Source organism: Grus americana, chromosome 1 (genome assembly GCF_028858705.1).
Source record: "Grus americana isolate bGruAme1 chromosome 1, bGruAme1.mat, whole genome shotgun sequence".
NCBI lineage: Eukaryota > Metazoa > Chordata > Aves > Gruiformes > Gruidae > Grus > Grus americana.
The window spans coordinates 133,763,199-133,788,616 of NC_072852.1; the positions used below are offsets into that span (position 1 = coordinate 133,763,199).

General features: G+C 42.2%; 1 protein-coding gene across 4 annotated transcripts in view; it reads right to left on the reverse strand.

The window, feature by feature from the left end:
* Positions 1 to 414: 414 nt before the first annotated feature.
* Positions 415 to 25,418, reverse strand: part of PPEF1 (protein phosphatase with EF-hand domain 1) — a 45,510-nt gene continuing 20,506 nt past the window's right edge. For all 4 annotated transcript variants that reach the window (XM_054838374.1, XM_054838352.1, XM_054838367.1 and 1 more), the window contains 13 exons: positions 21,587 to 21,759; positions 19,766 to 19,880; positions 17,652 to 17,698; positions 11,849 to 12,015; positions 10,271 to 10,307; positions 9,671 to 9,820; positions 7,034 to 7,234; positions 5,376 to 5,561; positions 4,596 to 4,738; positions 3,864 to 3,970; positions 2,762 to 2,925; positions 1,861 to 1,945; positions 415 to 1,388 (listed from right to left, as the gene is read on the reverse strand). In XM_054838374.1, the coding sequence (XP_054694349.1) occupies positions 1,195 to 1,388; positions 1,861 to 1,945; positions 2,762 to 2,925; positions 3,864 to 3,970; positions 4,596 to 4,738; positions 5,376 to 5,561; positions 7,034 to 7,234; positions 9,671 to 9,820; positions 10,271 to 10,307; positions 11,849 to 12,015; positions 17,652 to 17,698; positions 19,766 to 19,880; positions 21,587 to 21,759 (1,769 nt within the window). In that variant the 3' untranslated portion in view covers positions 415 to 1,194. The remainder of the gene's footprint in view (positions 1,389 to 1,860; positions 1,946 to 2,761; positions 2,926 to 3,863; positions 3,971 to 4,595; positions 4,739 to 5,375; positions 5,562 to 7,033; positions 7,235 to 9,670; positions 9,821 to 10,270; positions 10,308 to 11,848; positions 12,016 to 17,651; positions 17,699 to 19,765; positions 19,881 to 21,586; positions 21,760 to 25,418) is intronic.

Consider the following 25,418-nt stretch of genomic DNA (forward strand, 5'->3'; position numbering starts at 1 on the left):
AGCTCCTGAGCCGGCTGCACTTGACTTCATGTCACTGTGTTGCTTTCTGAGTGCAATAAGCAAGAGGACTGGGTCCACATCTCCCTACTCTCCCCCATGGGCACAGATGGGGTGGTACCTGTGGGACTGGGAATACTGGCTTCCAGTTTGGGGGGAGGCCAGGGGCACTGGATTCTTCTATCTTGCCATGTTCCAAAAACTCAGTTTCAGAATTTCTCAGTTTACTTGGTAAAGAATTTATGCTTAACTATATGCAAGAATAGTTAGGTCCGCTAGTATCAAATACTCTTTAACTTTTGTGTTCTTACGCATCTCTTTGTTTAAAGGAGTCCAGTTAATCTTCAGGAACAGTGTGTTGTGCTCTGGTACGTGTAGGATACCAACATACAGGCAAAAAGACACCAGGCTTACATACAACTGCGAAAGCTGAAGCTTTATTTTGTCATCTGGCGTATGTTACATGAAGATGCTGTGGATTTAGCATTAAGGTGATGAGTTATGACTGTTTATTAGCTCCAACCCCAACAAACAGAGGGAAAAGTAACCAGTGGCAAGAGGAAATCTAGTGCAAGCATAAAGCCTTTCAACCGAGATCCTTTGTGTCTGTCACTTCAAGGAGGATAGATAGGGACTTGACATGGTTTAATTTCACTGCATCATGCAAAGGGCAAGATTAAATGCAGAACTACCTATTTGACCTCGATGGTGGCTCTTCCCTATTTTCCTCTCCTGGATTGGATAGTCCACAGCAGGCCTCTGTCCTGCCCGTTCTATCCCCAGGAAAGTCAGATGTGTTCCCTGTTGTCATCACTGCTCGACCTCAGCTGTTGCTAGGGTCTCCTGAAAGAAGCGCACCACAGTTTCTCTTCCCACGGTGTCACAGGCACTGCCTTGGCAGTGCTCGCAGATTAGATGGATAGGGGAGATGCCACCAAGGGTGAGGATGAATTGTAAGGTACTGATGCGGTACTGACAGTGTCATACTACAGGTAGTGGGTTTTCATCTCTTCTGTCACATTACTAGCAGGTATGTATTGTCCAGAAGGGACTAAATAAATGCTTACACAGTGACCACAATGCTTACCACCTTGAGCAGCCTGTTTATTGTCAATGTGGAAACTGATTTCCCAGACTGCTTGTGAGTAATGAGGGGAAGGTGAGCTTCCAAGGCAGCCCACAAGAACTTCTGCCTTTTCAGGAGTGTGCCTTTTTCTCCAGCCTATGGACCACATGAAAGGCCTCTAAAAATTCATTGAAGTCAATGTGGCCATCTTTGTTGTAGTCTATTCTGAGGACTAACTTGTCGAGGGATTCATCGTATACATCGATGCCCAGGTGAGAAGTGAAGAGTTTCCATGTCTGGCTGAACTCCTCCAGAGAAATCAGCCCTGAAGGAGACAGACAACAGATTGCTTTTCCCAGTGCTGTTTCCATTTCCTACATACGTGCACACATGCATGCACACTCCTTCACTGCAGGAAAGCTACCTGCCTACTATGGTTTGAGTCTGTCCTGTGATTTCATGACTGAAGTACATTTTTACTTAAGGTAATGATCTAGTGCTTTCAACAGTGGAATTGAGAAAGCAGCAAATAGTGAGAGTGGAAGGGAGGAAAAAGCCCCCGCAAGAGTGAAGCCAGTACTGGAGCTGGGATATGTGAGAATTGTTTCTCAAGTTAGGCTCTGTGCACTGTCCCTTATATGGTTACAGCCTGACTGCTTAAATTAGTCCTCGCTAAACTGGAAAAATGACATCACCTCTGGTTCCTCTATATTTAGAAGCCTTAAGGAGGAAACAGTGGGGAAAGATAACTAGTATAGGCTTCCTAGAGCTGGTACAGTGAAGTTGCCTTGACTTACCTGAGTGATCTTTGTCAATGATGTTAAAGATGATCTCCAGATCCTTTCTGTACCTGCACAGTGTTTCCACCAAAGCTGGCTGAACCTGGTTTTGAAATCCCATACAGGAAACCGGTCAGACTGTGGTTTGAGTTATTCTAACCAACAGAATATGTACTACCCGAATCTATGTTCCCAGTTTAACTTCTCAAACGTTTAAAAAAAACCAACCCTTATGCTCGAGTTGCCTGGAATGATAGTTTGTGTCGTGCCCTAAGGAATAATCAGCTAAAACCTGGGACATGGGGAGGAGGAGCCCTTCACACCTCCTACCTTCTATAATTATTTGTGGAAATACGGATAATCTAGGGAAGATGCTGTATGCCATGCACTCATACAAAGCTTTCGCTGCACATATGTGAACGGATCCTGCTGCTTAGAAAAATGATGCACACAGGTAAGTACCGTGCACCACTGGGTAACAACGGGACTCTCTAGAAGAGACCTCAGCTACCATTAGACATCTGAAAGTCCATCTACAACTGTGAGTCCCTCCTACAGGTGCCTGAATTGGCTCTGGAGCACATTTGGAAAGCTCGTCTCAAAGAGTGAGGGTTGACTGCTCTGGGTAGGATTTATTGCATCTCCTCAGCTACGTTATCTAAACGCCCTTGAGAGTCAACGGAAAGTAAGAAGCAGTTCTAGCATGTGATTCATCCAACCTATTTTAAGCATCTACCTTAGCAGGGAATGATGATTTGTACCCTAGCAGTGCTCATTTCCCTCCAGTGACTATAAAAGGAAGCTCAGTAACTAGTTCAGCTGTGGATGTCTACCTGATTGGCCAAACCACTGTCTTATGCCTAAAATTGCGCCAAAAGCTGTTCCTCCAAGATTTGCAAGGAGGCGTTTTCCTCCTTACCTCTTTTACAGGTTGACCTATTTTCAAATCGTAAAAACATGACATGAAGTCAACTTCTCCATCTGCGTTCATCTGTGCTAACTGAGACCGCAGCATCCTCCAGGGCAGTTCCAGCTGTAGGACAGACTCCATGGCTGCAGCCCAGTCATTGACAGAAATCTTGCCTGCCAGAAGGGGTCAGTTCATGGTTACAAGCAGTACACGACACAGCATAAACCAGTCACCAGCATGCCTTCTGCCACTTTTAACAACAGTTGCAAAACACATTTTCTCCTAACCCTGGGATAAAAACCCTCATAACAATGAGCAGCAGGGTTGGACTAGACATTTCCATAGGTCCCTTCCAATCTCAACAACTTTGTGATTCAATTACGATATTCAGCATGTTTTCATTCCTTTTGAGAAAACCAGATTATGCCCTGGGGAGTACTTCAGATTTGAGCTGAGCAGCAACTAGAGAGACATATGTGGCTGAAAACTAAAGACAGAAATATGTTAAGTAGTTGTTCAATGGCCAAAGAAACTACCATCACATTATTGATTGCCCTTTTAGGGACACAGATGACAACCCAGTCAAGTGAGAGGCCATCAGGAGGAAAAGTTGTATTTCTGTTAGAAATCATCAACTCCGTGCTCCTATGTAAAAGGTTGATGTATCAATGCACCACTGACTTTTCTTTAGCTGATGGGTGAGCGTGTGTCTGCTAGTGGCATAGCCAGTCAACTTTACTCAGGTATCTCCCAGACTCAGAAGAAGACCAGTTCCCTGTCTGGCATCTTCTGAAGACACATCTAAGTGAAGGTGGTGACCTTTGAGCTTCTGGAGCTGTATTTGCCTGCCCAAACTCTCTGCCTAACAACAACCACTATTTCCTTTTTTGCCCGCCTGTTTCTGTTTACATCTTCCTACTTAAAGCTTCATCCCAAGTTGTTTTCTATCCTCCTGGGGTGAGGAAAGACATATGATCAACCAGCTTCTGCTGCTCTCCAGCCTTACACTGGCAGGCAGGACCCCTCTCCACAAGGTTTGTCCCCTCTGTCCCCACGCACACATGGAAGCTCTTTTCCCCATGCTGGCAACTGGATGGAGAGGTAGTGTTACCTGTGCCATTGAGGTCATACTGTGCAAAAGCAGTGGTGAGTTCAGACCTGTGAGCATAAATCTTCTCTCGTAAGGACTTTAAGGCAGATGATTCAATTGTACCCACCCTAGGAGGAAAAAAAATGCAGAGCAGATCATTAAAGGATTTAAATCCTCTAGCATTTTATGCTTTTCAACATTCATTATCAAATTCTTACATCCTTTAACATGTAGCATCTTTAGGGTCACCCTAGACGACAACACTGAAGGGTGGAAGGGGGAAACCCAAAACAAACAAAGCCCCATAAGAATAATCTGAACTTATGAGATAATCAAGTTTATGCAGGTAATTCTAAGCTGCTTTGCTTTAGCAAATCTGACCACAGTGCTAGGCATGGCAAAGCCGTCATGATAAACTTTTTGGACTCAATTCATAACAGGATTTGTCCAGATTAATGCAGCAGCCTTAAAGCAGACCTGACAGACAGGCGCAGGCCCTTTACAAGTCCCTGGCAATTGTCTGTCTAACCGCTTACCGCGGCTAATTACCTTTGGGAGTTTCTCAGGAAACCAAGTTAGAGCACTTAGAACATGTTTTGTCTACTGTATTCATTTTTAAATTGTAAAACAGAAAAACAAGGAAAACCAAGGAAAATAGATGCCTATTCAATTATTCAATCAAACTATAGATTTGTGGCAGGTGCTTACATGCTAAGTGAGTACACACTCACTGCACACAACACACAGCTTTACCTCTCCCGAAGATTCTGCCTGCGTGTGTACTTGCTGACTCGATACTGGACAAACCGAGGAATCAGTTCAGGATTCAGTTTGATGTATGCTCCCCGGTTGCTCCCCTCTTCGTAATAGTTAGAGGCAGAAAATATAGTGATAACCTGATCATAGGAAACAAAGAAATTGGATTGGTTAGAACAACTCTTCTTGAGACTGATTTGGGAAACCGATCTTAGAAAAACGTGCAGGTTACAAAACTGTCTACATATAAAACCAGAGATCAACAACTATGTTGTTCACCAAATTGCTTGCACTTTTTGAGTCAGAGTTCCAGGCCTGTATTTTTGGTCTGTCGTAGGAAGACTTCAGTTCAGAGGGCACTGTGATATAACGAGTTAACAGAAATCTCTTTCTAAGATAGAGCTGGTTTTCAGGATTCTTGCTGGCCTCCTGACATAGCATCTCAGAAAGCAGGGCCAAAAGAGAAATTATTACGTTAAAGGCTTCTAGAGCCTTAGAGCATCTCTTGCACTATATTTACACATAACACTCCTCAGGGATTTTGTTGATGTTCATTTGTTTTCACATGAGTAATAAGCCAGTCCCCACTCTCTGAAGCTGTAAAGAATTTTGTCAGAACTCCATAATTTGTTCCAACATCTATCTAGCACACAATTCCCCCAAACCCATTTTAAAGAAGTCACTCTTTTTTTCTTTTATTAACTTTGCAGACAAATCTACTGTGGTTGTGCCTGTGGAATTCACAGGAGAATTCTACTTTACATGGAAGCATCTTACCTTCCCATCATGACTGATCTCATAACCTTCTGGCTTAAATTCATGAGACCTGATGAGCATCTTCAGATTATACCTTTCAAACAGCTTGGCAGTGACATCAGGACCAAAGTAACAACCACCTCCTCGACGCTTGTTTGGTGTACAGCCATTTTGGCTTCTTGGATCACTCCAGAGAATATCAAGGATCTATAAATAGCAGATTCAAGCACATGAGGACTGGTAGTAGGTGAGGATTGACAGGCTATGGCTGACTAAAGTACTGGCCATGGCAAAAGCCCCACGGTACAGGGAGAAAACACACCTGAGCTAACAAGTAGGTCTTGTGTTTTCTTCCTTTCAGCAGGGCATTCTTTTGGGCTGAAACTTTTGTTCTACTTTTCTTAAGAAACATTATCTAGATTTTGGATTAACTTTATTCAGATGAAATATCATTTCAGAAATGTGCCTCCTTTTACAGCTGAGGTTTCCAGACTCAGGTAGGCACATCAGGAATGGTACCTGGGCTATTGCAAAGAGAGCAAAAGATGCCTTCTTCACATATAGGTGTGAGAGGCGTTTTCTATTTCCTGGCACAGACCTGCTAACCCCATCGGTCAGCAGTTTTTTACCTACACTAAGCTTGGGAGTGCCTGCTCTAAACATGACAAGAGTTGTCTTTGGCTTTATTGTCTTCAGTTAGCTCATGTATCAAAATAAGATTTGACATACTAAGCATTTTAGCCAGATTCAGACGTGAGGATGAATTATCATGGTTTAAAGTCACCTAACATAGTAAGTCCAGTCAGTAGCATACATTAGGCAAAATGTGTTTGTTTAAACCTCACTGGACAAGGTTTACACTAACACATTCCACTTCACATTTGTGAGTGTGGCTCAGTGAATGCTTGGTTAGCTGGGGTAGTGTCAGATTTGGGGGGGACTGCTTGTGCCCATTTTGTTAGTTTGTTGGTCAGATAGGTATCTTGGGTAATCACACTTTCAGAGATGGATTTGCTTCTCAAGAAGCAAAAGAATAATCTCTGCCCTTTAAAGCAGTTGTCTGAAGAAAAGCTCAGAAAAATAAATTTATATAAGTCAATTTTGAGCTTCTAAATTGTTCAAATTAAGCTTTTCTAATTCTCACAATTTATTAAATTACAGTATGACAAGAGCTCCATATTGCCTCTAATATCTAAGAGGAAACGAACACCCAGAAGACAAAAATTTCCCACTCTTGAGTAATCAGCCTGTAGGTCTCAGGAGTAGTGGGGTTTTTTTGGACAGTATCGACATTCAGCTTCCAAAATCACAGCCAAAAAAGCCACTCACTATCACCAATTGCAGTCTGACCTATTTAAACTGACAACCACATATGCACCAACAGATCCAACCACACGAGGGCATGCAAACACATCTCATACTGAGCAGTTTCCTCCTAACGGCTAAGAAAAGAAAACACTGGGTAAATTGTACTTGTAAGGTATAAAATCACAAGCCTTTATTACTGGGTCTACAAAAAGCAGCTAAATAACTAATAGCTAGCTAGTATACTCCCAAGAATGATGGGTTTCTTATTAAGACACAGCCACCTCAGACTCAAACATATTGCTTGAACAGAGTATCCGCCAGTGGTTTTGTGCAGGGCCGGGTTCGGTATCAGTCTCTTCGGTTTCACTTACTTGTTTCCATTCCTTCAAGGCAGGGTCTGGAGCCAAATTCGAGCCTGAAGGCTCAGTGGAACCCGATGAAGAGATGTGGTGTGTTTTCCCTCCAACACCGTGGTCGGCAATGTATTTACTTGGTCTGGTTGTGGGAATTCTCTCCTTCACTTGGTCCTGTCTGTCTCTCACTGACTTTGGTGGCCTCATCAAAGATTTCAACTTTAAAAAAAAAAAAAAATAGAAATGAGTTACCAGAACATAAAGATGATACAGAGATGTCAGCTGAAAGGCACATCAGTTCCCATTTCCTGTACTCAATATTGAACTCTCATAATGTCCTGAACTCACAGGTTTGGTGGAAGCTGCAGGTGTTTGGCACTTGCAAAAATACTGCTTTATATCTATCAGTGACCAGTCTCTTCAGAGCTGCTCTCATATTCTTATAAAGACAGACTCATTCCAAGCCACAGTCAATCATAAGGTCTCACTATATAGCGAGTACGGTCTGGGCTCAGGGATGACACTTAAGTGCCCAGCTTCACTGGAAACTGAAAATATACATGTATACTGTATACAGGACACAGAGCTGTTGGAGTGAGGATGTTGGCTACAAAGATGACCAGAGGGCTGGAGCAGCTCTCCTATGAGGACAGGCTGAGTTGGGGTTCTTCAGCCTGGAGAAGAGAAGGCTCCGGAGAGACCTAATTGCGGCCTTCCAGTACCTGAAGGGGCCTACAGGAAAGATGGTGAGGGACTGTTTACAAGGGCATGGAGTGACAGGACGAGGGGTAATGGCCTTAAACTGAAAGAGGGGAGATTTACATCCCACCCAAACCCTTCCCACCCAAACCATTCTATGATTCTATGATACTGTACTGAATATGCAACTGCCTTCACTACTGCTCTGATACAGTAGCATGCTGCTATGTTAATTTGGCTAAAATAAATGGAATATCAGGAAGATAACAGCGAAACTGATGAAGTATTATATCAGGCCCCTTTACTGTTAAATCAACTTTCTCCAATATGCATGGGCATTTGCTTTTTTGGAGCTATGTGCTATGGCTCCATGAATGCCCATTAATACAGACTCCTCTCCAGGGAGTATCTTTTCTTCTCATTTGAAATTTTCTCATACTAGCTCATTTCCAAATCAAAAAAACCTCAACAACAAAACACGCATACGCACACCCTAAATGCTTCTCTTTAATGAAGAAAAGGACTGATGCAAAACAAAATGCAAAACACTAGGTTATTCCCCAGTGCACTGACCAGTATTTGAGACCTGTCAGCTGCCAGCTGTACCAATTAAAATACATCAGTTGGCCTTGAGTGATATTGCCCTGAGTTGTGGCCCACACATGTCTCATTAGCAACCATCTCCCATGGCAGCAACTTTGACCTGCTACTTCTGCATTGCACAGGTCCCACATCAGTAACACGCTGAGCCCAGCCTCGGTGAAAGTGTGGGCAGAACTCAGCTCACAGTTAAGACACCTACATCTTTAGTTAAGCAACCAATTTTAGTGTACAGTGGTATAGCCAACAGAGCCTAGACTCTGATGATCAGAAGTATTCATTGCTCTTTTTCACTTCTTTAAGAAACAGTGATACACCTGACTGTCCTGTAAAAGACTTATTTCTGTATTAGAAAACATGAGGATGAGAGAAATAGCTCTAGATTCCACAGACACTAATGACAAGGTACACAAGGTCACTTAAACAGATGTATCTCGTGCCATCTGGGACACTCTACCATGTCTGTGAACTAGTGTGAGATGGGCAGATATGAACCAGACCTAAATGAGACCGGTAGAGGAGATCTGCGAAGACGACTTTCTCCAGAGGCAGGCAGAGGCCAGAGGGGACATCCCTAGGCTATGGGGTGCTTCCACAAATACCACTGGAGACCTACGTCTGAGTAATTATAAGATCTGGATCTCTGCCAGATCTCCTGGATCTCCATTGATTATAAGAAACCTAAGCACCCTGCTCAAAAGCAGATAGCTCAATTTAGTTGTCCAAATCGAGAACAAATCCCACATCATTTCCCACTGATTTGAAAGAGCTGTGTTTGCTCATCATTTCAGAAAAAAAATGGATGTCTCTGTCTTCTAAATCCCTGAAAAGCAGTAGTTCGGGTTTTCTAAAGGCCAGGTTGTGAAGTTTGAGCCTGCTGGAAAGGCTCTCCCACATACGCAAAGCTTAGCTGCTGCCAAGGGAGCGCCTCACAGGTGGAAAACTTCCCCCACCCAAGAGAAGTCAGAAGCACAGCCCCAGGACAAAAGGCAGTGCTAGAGAGAAGTGGCTACATTGACTTCTAAAGTGTTTAGAAATGCCTGAGAATTAAGTACTTTTCATACTTTCTGGCTAATGCATCATCACTGCAGGAAGGAGGTACCTAAAGTATTTTTAGCTATTTTAAAGTCAAAAGACCCAGGTTATTTTACAGCAGCCAAACAATTGGCTCCCAACACCTACTGAAACCTTCCTTCCTAAACACTGATGCCGAAGAAAAACAAGACTCTTTTTTTCCTTATGTGCCTTACACAGCAGCCATTTCCTCTCCTAAAGCAAACAACTTGATCTTACAATTCATACTGCTAAATTTTTTAAAGAAAACAAAATTAGCCCCACATGAATATGATTTCTTACCTTACTTCTCTCAAGTGCATTCAGGAAATCCAAATCTGTGGTGTCTGAAATCCCTCCGTGTAGAATAAGAACTTTGCTATCAATTATAGTGGCGAGAGGAAGCCAGCTAAAGACATCTCGCAGAAGATACAAAATCTGTTTCCCATGGTCCTGTAAAACATACTCTTATATTAGATCCTATTTCTGGAAGATTCTGTTGCTTCTAAGTTCAAGATTTTGCTGAAGTGTCTGCCACAGTCTGTATGAACAGTTCACTCCGACACCCCGAACTGCAACACTGACAAATATGTTCTGGTTTAGGGCCATTTCATTGTCTCTATAGCATTTTGGGGTTTTTCATGCTCACCTCTTTTTGTGTTCTTGAGTTGCCTTATGGATGTTATTTATTTCATCCCACAGATCTCTGAGCATAAAAAACTAACACTTAAAATTGTTTTGTCAGTTATTCCACTGATAATCTAAAATAATTTCAAATACATTACTAAAGTCATTCTGTACTACACCTAAATAAACTGGTTGGAAGTTTCCTTGTTTACACAGGTTTCATTTTACATGTGCAAGACTACAAAGGAAGTATAGGGAAAGGAAGAGAAACCTTACCTTGTACTTCTTTGAAACTTCTTTTGTGAAGCCATATCTGAAAATAGGACAGCATCATGAACTGCTTTTCATTATGCCCCTTCTGCATGATTTTCTGCACTACAGTGTTTGCCAGGAGTTTTCTATTCCTCTTTTTCTCCTGCCATTGTGTCTCACCTTTTAAATGTTTAAATGTGCTTTCTTCTGCTCTGTCTCAAGAACTGAGTTAAACTGATTTCTTGTACATACAAGAAATCAGGAACAGAATCCAGACCAATAATTATTAAGTGGCCTTTTTCCCATCTAAATGAAATAGCCTAGCAGTTTTACCTTTTAGATACCAAAGAGAAATTTCAAAGGAACCTAACTGACCATAGGCAAAAATTCCCACAAAACCTCCACAGAGTTTTTGTCCTAAATCACTCAACTTTATTAGACAATGTTGTCTATCATGTCTTTCCCCCCCTCAAGGGACAAGGATTTTGATACTTCATTCTTTTAACACCAAGGTATCCATGGTGCAAGGGGCATTTTCACAACACTCTAACTCTCAGCTTTCAAATTTACTGATGTGCAGCACTGCTAATGAACATGCCCAGCAAAGAGCCATATACAGGAATGCATCTTTGCACTCGGGACCATCACAGACTGTTTTCCACTATTTTGGGTGGGAATTTTCCACCTTTGTAGGTAAAATAACTGTCTTGGTTTATGTTTGTTTTTATTTTTAATTAAGTGCTGAAAAAGGAAGTATCACATGAAACGGATTCTCTTAGGTGGATCATTAACAGGATTTGAACATGGGTATAAACCCAGGTTTATATCTGTGTTAAAACAGCAATATATTCCGTACGCATGCATCAAATAATAGAAGGGATACAACAGGTTACCCACCAGACAGTCACACAAAGACTTACTGGGGTGGCTTAGAATTGTAGAGACCAAGACTGAGGAGTTCTTCTCATGTCTGTGAGATGGTTTTGTCTACAAGTCACACTTTCACTACAGCCAGAGACACTGGCTGTGCTCACTCCCTTGGCAGTGCTGTACAGCTGAGTACAAATGTCTGTATTAGCAGCGTCTCAGCTGTTCCTGCAGTGGGGCAGAATGCCACCTCTCAACTAATGGACCTCCACTGTGTAGAAGCTAGGGTATTTACCCACCCCTTGTGTTTGGGAAGTGACATCTTAGTCTAAAGTTAAGTGAAATATCAATTCCTGGTTTACTGGTTCCATTATATGGCATACTATTATGTCTTTTGCTACACTGTGGAAAAAGCCAATGCTTTAACTAAAATATCATCCTCCCATCCATCCTCTTTCCCCAGATTTGGTACTCTGGAAGCTGCGCTAAACCCATGGACTTCAATGGATTGTGATTAGGTCAGAGACAAGACATGACTCCTGTTCAAGCATCTGTGTGTACCGAGGATGTTCTTTGCCCCCCTCACGCATCTTGAAGATGCAGAGCTACACCTGAATACCTAATAAAACATTATTTCTGTTTTAAAGTGTCATAGTCGCTAAAGTAGCATTCAAAAGCTCCAACATTCCTAGTGAAAGGCCAGATACTCCCTCCCCCACACCCCTTAAAATCCACCTCAGGTTCATGATGTAGTCTTCGTGGTTTCCTCTATTCAAGTGTAAATCATTGGGGTAGATAAGAAGAAATGCAAACAGGATTATAAGTATTTCCATAGAATTTTTCCCTCTGTCAACAAAATCACCATTGAAGACATAACGGTTTTGTTCTGAAGGCAGACCGTTCTGCAGAAGGAAACAAAACCAGCATTTAGAGATGCTGCTATGCTACTGTAATAAAGGAAATAACATTTCAAATGACATCACATTGCTAAAAAATCTTAAAAAAAACCCTGCATAGACAGAGATCTAAAATGTAGCATTTCTTTGTTTCCACTGCTTAGAACAAAAACCTCTATATCAGACAAGCTGTTTGAGCCATCAGAGAAGAGATGACCTCTTGTCCCAGTTTCGGCTGGCATAGAGTTAATTTTCTTACTAGCAGCTGGTATAGTGCTGTGTTTTGGATTTAGGATGAGATTAATGTTGATAACACACTGATGTTTTAGTTGTTGATAAGCAGTCAAGGACTTTTCAGCTTCTCGTACTGGCCTGCCAATAAGAAGGCAGGGGCACCCAAGAAGCTGGGAGGGGATGCAGCCAGGACGGCTGACCCAAACTGGCCAAAGGGATATTCCATACCATATGACATCATGCTTAGCATATAACTGGGGGAGTTGGCCGGGAGGTGGTGCAGCTCAGGAACTAGCTGAGCATTGGCTCTGAGTGGTGAGCAACTGTGTTGTGCATCACTTGTTTTGTATATTCTTATTCTTATATTACTCTTATTTTATTACTACTATTATTATTATTCTCTTCTTTTTCTGTCCTATTAAACTGTCTGTATCTCAACCCATAAGTTTTACCTTTTTCTTTTCAATTCTCTCCCTCATCCCACTGCAGGGGTGGGGAGTGAGCGAACGGCTGTGTGGTTGTTTTAGCTGCCTGCCAGGTTAAACCACGACACCTCTAACTGTTCTTATGATACCATCTCTAATCCTTTCCTCTACCTATTAAATTAAATTAAAAGGGACTGACAGGAATATTATTCTTCTAATAAAATACACTTTTCTGTTAATGCAACTGCTGCCAGGAAGTTAGGCACTTGCAAATAGAAGGGAGTCATTCATTTTGAGTGGAAGACAAGAAATCTATGAAAAATTGTCTTCTGACACAAGTCTGAAGTTCCTTATGTTTCCTTACACAGTAAAAAAATGAATTTCATATATTTACATTGTTTGCACTATATGCCTCCAAAACCCCTGACAAAGACTACAGTCCAGAGGACATCAAATCTTAATACAGAACTCTGAAGAATTTGATTCCAGTTGCTTTAATCCTGAAAGCACTACTTGAATTTTACTCACATTGCACTTCCTCCCCCTGCCCCAGGGCAAAGATATACTTGAACGCTCACAAACCTGAGAGGCTGTACATACAGGTATTTCTTACCTTATTTTTTCTGAAGATACAGAACAATGCTTTATTATGAATGGTGACTTATCAAAAGCTAGTATTGTAAATTGATGGTGTGTTTCATTAGATTAGTTATCAACATGTCAATGGGTGCCATCAGCTTACAGAAAGTATAGCAGCAATTACGTGTAGCTTCATCATTTCCAATCATGAATATCAGAAATACTATTTCAATTTTGACTTGCCAGAAAAAGGAGACCTCTGTTTTCAGAATTGGCATGTGCAAGAATTATCAGTAGGACATCTACAAAACCATATTACAACTGCGGAAGCCACTCTTAACAGGTCTGGCAACATTGTAAGACATCCCACTTCCTGAATATACTACTGCGTCAGTGTCCAGCACTTCTATGTTCTTATGGCATTCCCTGGTGTACTGCATTAGCAGGTTTATTGCAGAATGTGTGATCTGGCCAAAGACTCAATTAAACGTCTAATGTGAATCCATTAGGAAGTGTCTTTTTTGTCCCAGTCAGTGTCCTGCACTGTTATGTCAGGATGCAGTAGTGAATCCTGGTCTCTTGATTCTGACAGCAGCACAATCCTTACTGCTGTAAATATGGCTTACTTGGGTTTTGCCATAGCGTCTCCCCAGCTCTTTCCAAGTTAACTTACAAGAGGCGTGTCGTTGCTCTGTGCTCACAAGAGTGGCAATTTATGAGACTCTGCTAATGCAGTGGGTTGTAGTGGTTTTAAACAAAAGAAAGGACAGATTTCAGGAGTGGAAGAGACTCAGCAGCAGCTCCTGGAAAGATGAATTAATAAAAGCTTTGCCTTAAAACCAGTAGGCATGTGAATCACCAGCAAATTGTCACTATACATACAGCCACTCTGTAACTGCAGTCGTCATGGAAAGACAGATCTACTAAAGCACTCTCCAGACTCTATCCTTCTTTTGGAAAAATCTTACCCACAGCTCTTAGTTTTAAATGAGAGTTTGTTTTGGACTTCCAACTTCAATGTGACATTTTAGTTTTGGTCTACACTCATGCAAAGTTTTTATTTCCTTTTCTGTGGTTTCGATGAACAATAAGAACAAAATTAAATTAAAGACTACTGCAGGCTCTGACATGTCAGAGTCAAACAAGGTCCTCTAACGATTAGCAGCTTGCTGCTGGGCATCATTACTATATCTGCTGGGTTAGTGGTTAATCAGCTTCTGTTTGTCGTTTGCTTTTTCTGCAGCTTCAGGCTATTTCTATCCATAGCATCCATTTAACAATCTAACTTAGCAATATATAATTTAAATCCAAGGGTTTCAAGGAATTTCAGGAAATGCTGTAATTTAATGGAGATTAATGCAGGGACTGAATGAACCTTACAAACTGGCTATGGAGAAAAAAGTAATTATTTTAGCCTCACCCAGACCAGGTTTAAGAATTATACACACTATTACCAGAATTGTATTGATAAGCTGTATATTGCTAGTTTCTGTGTGTTTGCTGCTGGCAGTTTATAAAAGTGCTGAGACAAAAGTTCCCTGGACAGAGCCCCATGCTCACGGCACCAGGTCTGGATGCAGGCCTCCAAAATGCTTCAGCCACCATTCCAGCTCTGCATGGCTTGGCTCTGCTCTGCATGGCTCTGTGCAGACCTGAGATCACTATGCTCTTCATGGCACTGTTTAGGATTGCACCCTCTTGTTTAAGGTTACGGGTGGTTCATACCAACTCAGCAGAAGAAATCCCTTGCAACTGAAATAGAGTTAAGGAAGCAGAAAATAATGGATCCCAGAGGCTGACTGGGTTCACTGCCTGGCTGAGTAAACTGCTCAGAGGGGACAGAGAATACTGTGTCATTTAATCTGCTTCTAAATAACTACGCAGCTCTATCATGTGCTCTCTATTTTCTCAACCACTTTGAAATGACAAAATATTTGTCTGTTTTATTCAGTTTGGTGGAAGGATTCCCCTAGAAGCTTAACATGACTAGGGGTAAACTCTATTCCTGGAAGTTGATGGGAGTTTTGGCTCTGAATTTACTGAAGTCAGGATTTAGTCCTTGCTTAGAGTTTTTTTTCTCTTTGTAACATCCACTAGAGAGGGGAAAAAGAATCATCTTCTGTTTACTCTGAAAGAGTAAAATTCAGGCCAACTGCAGTTGTAAATATACCTATATGTGATGATTTATATTCAAAATAGCTCTTTTTCCCATTCCAGGTCCTGTGTACAAAACCAATCTGTATCATACTCTTATTCCAGTTACAAAATGGAAGATTGTCTAATTAAAATAACAGCTAAAAGACTGCAAGCCAAGGACCAGCTGAACCTAATAAATTGATTAATAAGAAAAGCAGAACTCTGTAAAAAGGTCTGACTATGCTTCAACAAGCTTCAGGTATGCACTTGGGCAAAACAACCAAATTTCTATTCAACAAGTGTCAGATAAAGTGTAACAAAGGTGGAAGCGGGGCGGGGGGGGGGGGGGGGGCAGGAATTACATCGTTTAAACACCTGGTTTAGCTCGCTTCAGTCTCCATTCAGTGCAGATGAATGTATAAGGATCAGACACAAACCCTTTGCCCCAGAAAGCTCAAATCAAAGAGAGTATCTGCTTAATGAAAGGTGGTGAATCACACTACAGATAAATGTGAAAATAAATATAGGTTTTTAAATTTCTTGCATCATCAGTTAAATATACAATTGTGGAAAAGATGGCCTGGAGCTTAATTTTTTCCACATCAGTAAAGCAGAGCTGTGCTTTTTTAACATTAAAAAGTGATCAGCTGTTCAAGGATATGTAAAGGGTGTCCAAGGTATTTCCATTCTGTGCAGACTACATGATTGCTTCCAAGACTTAAAAAGCTTTTAAACATATAACACTTTTTTTTTGTTTCCTGTAAACAAATAATAAAAAACACTTTCCAGGTATCAATGGAAGGCCTAAATGAAATCTTCAGCATTTTTTCTGGAGGGTGTGTTGGGTTTGCGTGGCAGGGTTTTGGTAGCGGGGGGGCTACAGGGGTGGCTTCTGTGAGAAGCTGCTAGAAGCTCCCCCTGTGTCTGATAGAGCCAATGCCAGCCGGCTCCAAGACAGGCCCGCCGCTGGCCAAGGCCAAGCCAATCAGCGCCTCTGTGATAACATATTTAAGAAGAAGAAAAACACTTAGAGAGGGAGCTTTTGCAGCCGGAGAGAGGAGTGAGAAGATGTAAGAAACTCTGCAGACACCAAGGTCAGTGCAGATGGAGGGGGAGGAGGAGCTCCAGGCGCCGGAGCAGAGATCCCCCTGCAGCCCGTGGTGAAGGCCATGGTGAGGCAGGCTGTCCCCCTGCAGCCCATGGAGGAAGGATGAGGGGGTGTAGCGATTCCACCTGCAGCCCGTGGAGGGCCCCACGCTGGAGCAGGTGGAGGCACCTGAAGGAGGCTGTGGCCCGTGGGAAGCCCACGCTGGAGCAAGTTCCTGGCTGGACCGGTGGACCCGTGAAGAGGGGAGCCCACGCCAGGGCAGGTTTGCTGGCAGGACTTGTGACCCCGTGGGGGACCCCACGCTGGAGCAGTTTGCTCCTGAAGGTCTGCACCCCGTGAGAGGGACTCCATGCTGGAGCAGGGGAACGATGAGAGGAGTCCTCCCCCTGAGGATGAAGAGGCGGCAGAAACACCGTGAGATGAACTGACCGTAACCCCCACTCCCCGTCCCCCTGTGCCGTTGAGGGGGGGGAACGTTGAAGCCGGGAGTGAAGTTGAGCCCGGGAAGATGGGAGGGGTGGGGGGAAGTGTTTTAAGAGTTGATTGTATTTTCTCATTCCTCTACTCTGTTTTGCCTAGTAATAAATTAGATGAATTCCCTCTCTAAGTTTGGTCTGTTTTGCTCGTGATGATAATTAGAGAGTGATCTCTCCCTGTCCTTATCTCAACTTACAAGCATTTCATTATGCCTTTTCTCCCCTGTTTAGTGAATAAGGGGAGTGAGAGAGCGGCTCTGGTGGGCACCTGGCCTCCAGCCAGGGTCAACCCACCACAAGGGCCAAAATTATCCATGATGTAGTGTTACATCAGGAACTAAGTTAGCTCCTGATTTTAGAAGACTTTAGTCAATATGGAATATAAAACAGTGGCAGGACTTGGAGACATTTCAAGGAACCCTCTTAAGTTTTGGTTCACGCTCCAGTTCAACATTTAGGAAGAGAAAGATCTCCTGACTCTCCTCCTTCACCATGAGCAGGAGGATATGGAAAAGGAAAAGCTATGACAAAGACATCATTCAAATTGTTCCAGGATTTGTGTGTGTGGTACATGCACACTGCATGTACAGTTCTAACAGTGATAAATGTATTGGATGTGTTCAATATGTGTTCTTAACAAGAAGTCATGAAGTGAAAGTGCTACATCACAGACTACCTACTTACCTTATAGAATATCAGCAAAAGATCATCCAGGTTTCCATGCAAATCTCCTACAGGAAACAGAAACATGATTTAATTTTTTAAATTGATTTTCTCACAGAGGAGGAAAAAACTGGAATTATAAAACTGGAATTAGTTAGTCCTAACAAGTTTTTCCCCATGTTTTCCTTAGTAATTTGCCTTGTATTAGGATTAGTTTCATTTTAAGGTACATGCTGAAGCTGCTTGTAAAATCTGGGAACTAAATATTTAAAAGAGTATATAATTGTCTTGCATAAAGTTTTTGTCTGTCCAGCTGGATCTGAAGATCAGACCAGTCACACAGCCAAAGGTTCACTCAGGGAAATGGGAGTAAGATGAACAAACATATTATGGACCTGCAAACCAGAAAATGTCACTAAAAGATATTTAGAAATATGATAGACTTCTACATACTAACAGGTTTAAGTTTACTAAGTGGCCCACTATATACAGCACAATTGAACATCTGTCTGATTCAGGACCAGGTTTTAATTAATACAGGCAGGATTTGATAGTGTCAAGGACTGTGCATGCCTGTATGCCTCAGTGCTAAGGCCACAGGAATGACAGATCTAGCCCTTTCTGAGAGGTTTATTTTGGAACAGGCAGGGGGAATTCACCCCAACACAAAGGATCACTGCAGAATAGCTCCCCTCTGCATATGACTGAATTTCATGCTCACAGAACCAACCTTCTCACATCTGTGACTCACCACCACAAAGCCACAGAATGGTTTCAAACCCTATCTTGCGATAATACACTTTCACCACCAATGAGTAGGAAAAGTGACATTTTTACCCTGTCTACATGTTTTCTGTGCAACTTTTTATTAACTATGAGCCTGCTGAAGTCATTCTAAGGAGTCCTTCAAGCAATGACAGATTTTCATCATGTATGTGAATGCAAACACTTCAGCTGCATATTTAATCTGCATTATTAATTTGAAATTAAAAGAAAATGGGGAGAGGGATACCTTACTTTAAGAAAATCAACAGTTTGGACCAATTATGTCTAAAAATTGGTCTTTCATCTTCTGCAGAGGATCTTTCTGGTTACAAAAGCTATTATTTTCAATGGTAGGAAAGGGTACCCTTTAGATGTTGCTTACATAGTGCAAATGCCATACAAACATGAGGAGGTACGTTTTGCTTAGTAAGATCATGACGTGTAGCGAACAAGTCTGCGTTTCCTTGGTTTTGAGAGAGGTTTTGTTGGTTTGGTTAACAAATTATTGTTTATACAAAACCTCATTTAAAAAACCCCCTTCCTGGCAATCAAAGTAGGTGCATAACCACATCTTAAAAAACATTATTTGTTTTGCATGTGTCATAGTACCCTTCCTTATACCACTCGGCTATTACACACAGCACACACTACTAGCTGTCAAGAGTTAATGCCACCATAACTGTTGTTTTGCAGCTACTGCGTTCTGTGGCGAGTCAGGATACTGCATCCCTTTATCCATAATTTACAAAAGCATAACAAAATAGACAGGCAATGAGCTCTCAGTTCTTCACCTTGTGACACATCACATCATTCTGCGAGACTAATTTGTTGGTTGTATAAAGACTGATACATCCTCTTGGGTCCTTTTAGAAATGAGGGTTTATAATAATTTATTCTAGATAGTCATGCTGTCAATGAAAGGTCTTGTTTGCCACCCCTATTAAGCCCTCATTAAAATCATTACTGAGTAAATTGTGGTGGTAAAGTCTCTTTCTCAGTAAGAGGAGAAAGCAGTGAGACTTGCAGCCAGCGATCAAAATGCTTGGTGGCATTTTAGAGATGGAAGTGCAGGAATATTTAAGCTACACTGCAGTGTTAGCTGAATTAATACTGACTCATTCAGAAATGTTTAATGAGAAAAGGAAAGAGGAGGTGAGGGACTTTCTTAAAATATACTTAGTGTGACTCAGGAACCTTATTTTTTGTTTGTTTGTTCCAATTTATACATTTGTGAGAGGGGAAAAAAAAAGCAAAAAAAAAGCATTGAGAACTTTCTTGTTAGGGCAACATTTGGAAGTGTCTGTATCATTCTCTAACCACTTAGGATATCAACCCGTAGTCCAAAGTGGTTATCTCCTCTGGCACCTTACCACAGACAGTTATCTCCTTGGAGTAGGAAGTTGACAGATGCGTGATATTTGGCATCTCTTTGAGAACCTTCCTAGTTTCAGATAGTAGCTGCAGTACATAGCGGGCATGAAGCAGCTGTGAGAAGAAAATGCAGGGAGAAAAGGAAGAGTTATTAGAAGTAGCAATATGTCTGTCTGCTTTATTAATATCAGACACGTATTGCCAAGTTTATTTATATCACAGACCTCCAGACATGATTACAGGCTGTATGGTTTAGTGCTGGGAATTAGGAGTGTTCATAGCTTTGCACTTGCCTCCCAGTGAATAGATATAGAGCCCTTAATGAACTTGCTTTACATATTTTCCCATTTTATTTCTAGAGTATGGTTTCTACTCTTCCTGTCTTCAGAAAGGATAAGAGACTGAGTTATACAGCACTCAGAATCACTGCATAAGGTCATCTGTTCAAAGTAAATGGGAAAAAAAAGGATGTAGTTCTAGCTGTGAGTAAAAAAAAAAAGCACAGACCAACCAAAAAAACCCTGAAGGCCATAAATGATATTTCAGCAAATTGCAATGATGAGTGGGAAACCCCAGCAAGGGTTGCCTTGTTAAGAGTTATCTTCCTGTTCACTGTGAAGATGTTATGACAATGCAACACTGAAGCTTCTGGTCTTCTCTGGTAATGCTTTTTATGAAAATTTTGTCGGTGATTTTTAAGGCTTTTAATTCAAACACAGCTCTGAGGAAGTTTGGTAGAGGAGACAGATGAGCTACAGACTGACTTTTCAAGATTCATGTTTTTAAAGCAAACAAAAAAGGCCAATTACATATAATAATTTCCTTAATAAAACACCAACCATAGTAAGAGAAGAGAGAACTGACAGTAAGGTGAAGTCTGGGTGAGCTCATTTATCATGCGCTTTCTATTTTGCTACTTTTAAGATCAGCCTCCACAGAAAATTACAGAAAAAAACCCCACCATTACTTAGTAAATTAAAAAGCAAGATAGACCCTTATCCTTTATATACCATTAAGTACAAATGACCACAAGTTCAAACAAAGCTGTGCCATATAATGCCTCCCTGTCCCACCCTCATCTCATAGGAGGGCAGCAAAGGGGCTTGCTCAGGAACATAGAGAATCAGCAACAGCCTTCTCAGTGCCTTGGCAGCCACAGACAGCAAGCTCCTGGGATTTGTGCTGTCACTCTGTTCCGCTACATTAGTGATGCTTTATATTCACTCTTCTATTATGGTGGAGTTTTGCATGCTGGAATGAGGTGATTAACCCTTACACCTCAATTCCTCTAAAAAGAATGGGTTGGGGGACAAAAAAAAAAAGAGGACCACAGAAGGAGCACTTTTAACCCAGAAAAAAATGATAACTAGTTTCTGGGGGAGCTTAAGACACCTTCTCCAGTCCTACACCCTCACTGATAAACCCTGCCTTGCAGCTGCTAAGGGTTCCCATTTCATGATCACTGTAATCTCAATGTAATCTTAATGCTAGAAGACGAGGTCCCCACTAGTCCCTGCCCTCTCCCCAGTGCTGGCTCTGATGGTCATGCAGCCAAGCAGTGAATCAAATCTGGGAACTGGTCTGGCTGACAACTGACTGCTTTTGATTTTGTTGTGTTAGCTTCCAGCCAGATTGGTTTCCCAAGACAGCTCACCATTCTTACCTGTATGATCACGTGGGACTAGCAGGAAAGGGTAATGGGATGGAAAGGAAGGGACTGGGCACCAGTTTAGCCTTACATTGGATTCAACTGATTGTGGAGCTACAACTTGACAGAGATGTAAAATAAGTAAAAAGAAATCAAACTAGTTGCAACTTACCTGTTCATTCCTGAAAGCATGAAGGAGAGCATTGGCATCCTCAACAGTAAGGGGGAATGAGAGTCGTGGTCCATAATAGGAGTCTGGAACATCGATCTTCTTTTCAAATTCTGTTAAATATAAGCCTTCATCCACCACCTGAGAAACACTAGGGCCAGTGAAAATGTGAGAAACTGGAACAAGAGGGAAGAAAAAAAACAATGTAGAAACTCCACCAGTCCCCCATAAGGCTGTAACAGCATGACCTGAACTGGTGCTTTACTTGCTGCAGTATTACAGTGGCTAACTCCTGCCTTGTATAGTGGAATTGCTGCTGATCTCCCAGAAAAACCTAAAACAAACAAACAAACCCAAAAACCAAGCGAAAAACAGCCAAATGACAAAATAGGCAAAACCTCTGTCCCAACAGCTAGTAGCTGTGTCAGGGTGCAAAACATTTTGCACTGAAGTTGTGGAGCAATCTTCTCTCATAGGCAATGAGAAACGTAACCTGTTACAGACTTTCTTCTTCCTCCACAGAGCAAGGACATTCAAAAGTCATGACTGATCATTCAATGACCATCATGTATTTAAAGTTCCATATTACATGTTTAATACAGGTTTTAAAGATTCACTTTTATTGCTTTTATTTTCTATGCAAAATATTTAGGCTAAATACCAGCAGGTCAGTGATTATTTAAAAAGTCATCAACAAAATCCTATTTATTCACAGTGGACTGCAAAGCACTCCTTTCTGATACAACTAGGAGACAATGCCAGCTATTGGTTGGCTGCCATAAACCACTGGATGAAATAAACAAAAACATAGCAGTAAAAGTAGGGCATAGCTTCTAATTTTCCTGGAACATGGAGAAAGCAGGAACATTGTTAATTGCTTCAATCCAATATTTTCTTGATGTACTGTTGAAATGTAACTGAGTGAACAGCAGATTTCAGTGTTTTCTTCTTGCAGATTGTCTTTATCATATATTATTCTAAAAGAGCGAACCAGACCCTAGAGGACAGTATTCTGGCAGCTGCTGTTGCAGAGTTGCTCTTGTGAGATGATTGTTGTAAACACTTTTCACTGGGCTTCAGGTAAGTTTTCCGTAATCTTGATTAGATGCAACTGGAAATAAAAATGTATTATTTATTGCTGGAGGAATACCTGTGACTATGACTCAAAACTCACAGCAGCCAAAACCAGCATGTGGCCTTATAAATGGTGAGATTCATAAAGGCCAACTTGTCTTGTAACTGGATAAAATCCATATTAAAGAAATAAATAGATAAAAATATACTTTTTTCAGCTCTAGATTTAAAAAAATGGGGTTTTATCAGCTCTTCTGCTGTGAGCTGATTAGCACATTCAGTGTACAGCCATGTAAATGGATTAAGGCATCAAATAACAGCAAGGTGCTCAGGGTTCGTTGTTTCCACCAAGTACAGTCTGATTTGCAGTCTTCCACCACAGTTACAGCTTTGTCTGGCTGGACGCCAGAATGTGACCCATAGACTGACACTGCTGGTTCCCACATACTGATCAGCCAAGCACATCTGCACCCAGTCTTGTCCCAGCTCTAGCGATAAGTCTCTGGACAGTATCTCCCTCTGTGCCCTACCTCTCAGAAAATGGGTGGCTGCAGACCCACAGAGCCAGTTCCTCAGACCACCCCAATTCCTCATTGCTTGCTTGTTCTGGCCAGAGGCTTTTCTCATCTGACACGACTCCTTCAGAGTCAGTGGTCTTCTCAGCATTTCAAGCCAGACAGACACCTGCCCATGTCTGCTCCTACTCTGACCCTCCCTTCCCGCACACAGCAGGCTACCCATCCCTTTATCCCTCAACGTAAACCTGCCTACCTCGCAGCCTTGCCTCCTTTTTTGGCATATGCCCAGGCTGGGAAATCCAATCTCCTTCCCTGTAGGGCATATCTCTGCAAAGTACACCCCATTTTCCACTTCTGGATGAGTTGTCAAAAGCCAGTCATGGTCATTAGCCTTCGAGTGCGCTTACATTTCCTCAGGCACTCTTTCAGCTGGATTTTAAGGCTCCTTCCTGCAGAGGATGACTGTCTCATCTCAGAGCAGTCAGTAATGGATGCCCTAATGCAGCCTGGGGATTAATGCACTGGCCGACAAGTATCCCAGCTCACCACAAGTCCAATGCAGGACTAATTCTGAAGGATTCGGCACTCCTCTCACTTTAGTCATAGAATCATAGAATCACTTAGGTTGGAAAAGACCTCTAAGACCATCGAGTCCAACCATTAACCTAGCACTGCCAAGTCCACCACTAAACCATGTCCCTAAAGCACCACCACATCTACACATCTTGTAAATACCTCCAGGGATGGTGACTCAAGCACTTCCCTGGGCAGCTTGTTCTAATAATTGAGAACCCTTTTGGTGAAGAAATTTTTCCTAACATCCAGTTTAAACTTCCCCTGGCACAATGTGAGGCCATTTCCTCTTGTCCTATCACTTGTTACAACCTCCTTTCAGGTAGCTGTAGAGAGCGATAAGGTCTCCTCTCAGCCTCCTTTTCTTCAGGCTAAACAACCCCAGTTCCCTCAGCCGTTCTTCATAAGACTTGTGGTCTAGACCATTCACCAGCTTCGTCATCTAGTCGAAGCTGTCAAGGCTCTTTCAGTTCATACTGAAAGACAGGGATGAAAACTCTTGACATGCCTAGTTCAGGCACCCATCTTAAGATAGAATGAAATACCCTCTGCCAGTATCTGCATCTCTCCACCGACTACAGAGAGCACAGGGAATGACCTGCTTTGTACTCCGACACCAGAAGTCTAGTCCAAGCTCAGTGAGTTGAGCCTTCACTATTAGCAGACCCCATACAACTATCCTACAGGACAACAGCCATATTCCATGTTAAATACAAAAAACCAGAGCTATGTCGAGTCAGTATGGCCACAGAAAACCCAGGGACCTGGTTCTCCTGACACCTTGACATGGGAGCTGTTCAAGGTAAGTCAAAGACGCCACTGCCAAGGATGTAGTCACTATCAGGGTAACAGGGAATCAGCTACTTCTGGGGCTCTGAATTAAGCTCTCTGTTCGGCCACCATCCGTGCACCTTCAGACTAACCACTGGCGTACCTGAGAGAACCTCTGGCTCCTGAGGAGACCTCTTACATCTGCCAGATACTGATCCCCAGCCATCAGGTCAGAGTCAGATGGACCCTGAGGCCACTAAGAGGATGAAGATTTCTATAATGCTTCAAACATTTATTCCTGTACTCTGTTCCCGGCGCTGTAAACTGCAAGCAGCTGTGACTTCTTCCCCGCTGCAAGAATCAGTCTATGCAAAAAGCCTTGAAAGGGTGTTACTGCTGTAAAGGAGGCATCATGGGGGGTGAAACTGCAGAAAACAGCACTTTTTTTGTTCCCTTTTGAAGGAAGGCTCCAGGAGGTGTGGCTCCTGCCCCAGTGACCTTGAGAGGCACAGCCAGGAGTGCCTTGGCTTCTCAGTCCCACCATTTTCCCCAGGACAGGTTTGCAGCCTTCTCACCCTCAATGCATCCACAAAAGACTGAGTAAATGGGTCACCTTTTGCTGGAAAAGCAGTTTCCAGCTTTCTCTGACCAAAGATCTTTCCGTTGAAGGGAAAGATTTTTTGGGGGAGGGAGAAAAGTGTGATGTGGAAAAGGTTTTAATGGTTACTTCCCACAAACCCTTGGAAAATAGCCTTTAATCAGAAGCAGAACAAGACACACAGCTATATAATATACCAATCACAACTTAAACTGCACTGACATCTTAAGCAGGATGAGAGGATGAAAAAAGCTTCAGGGTACAACAGGTAAACAATCACATCAAAAGCACTACTGTGTTA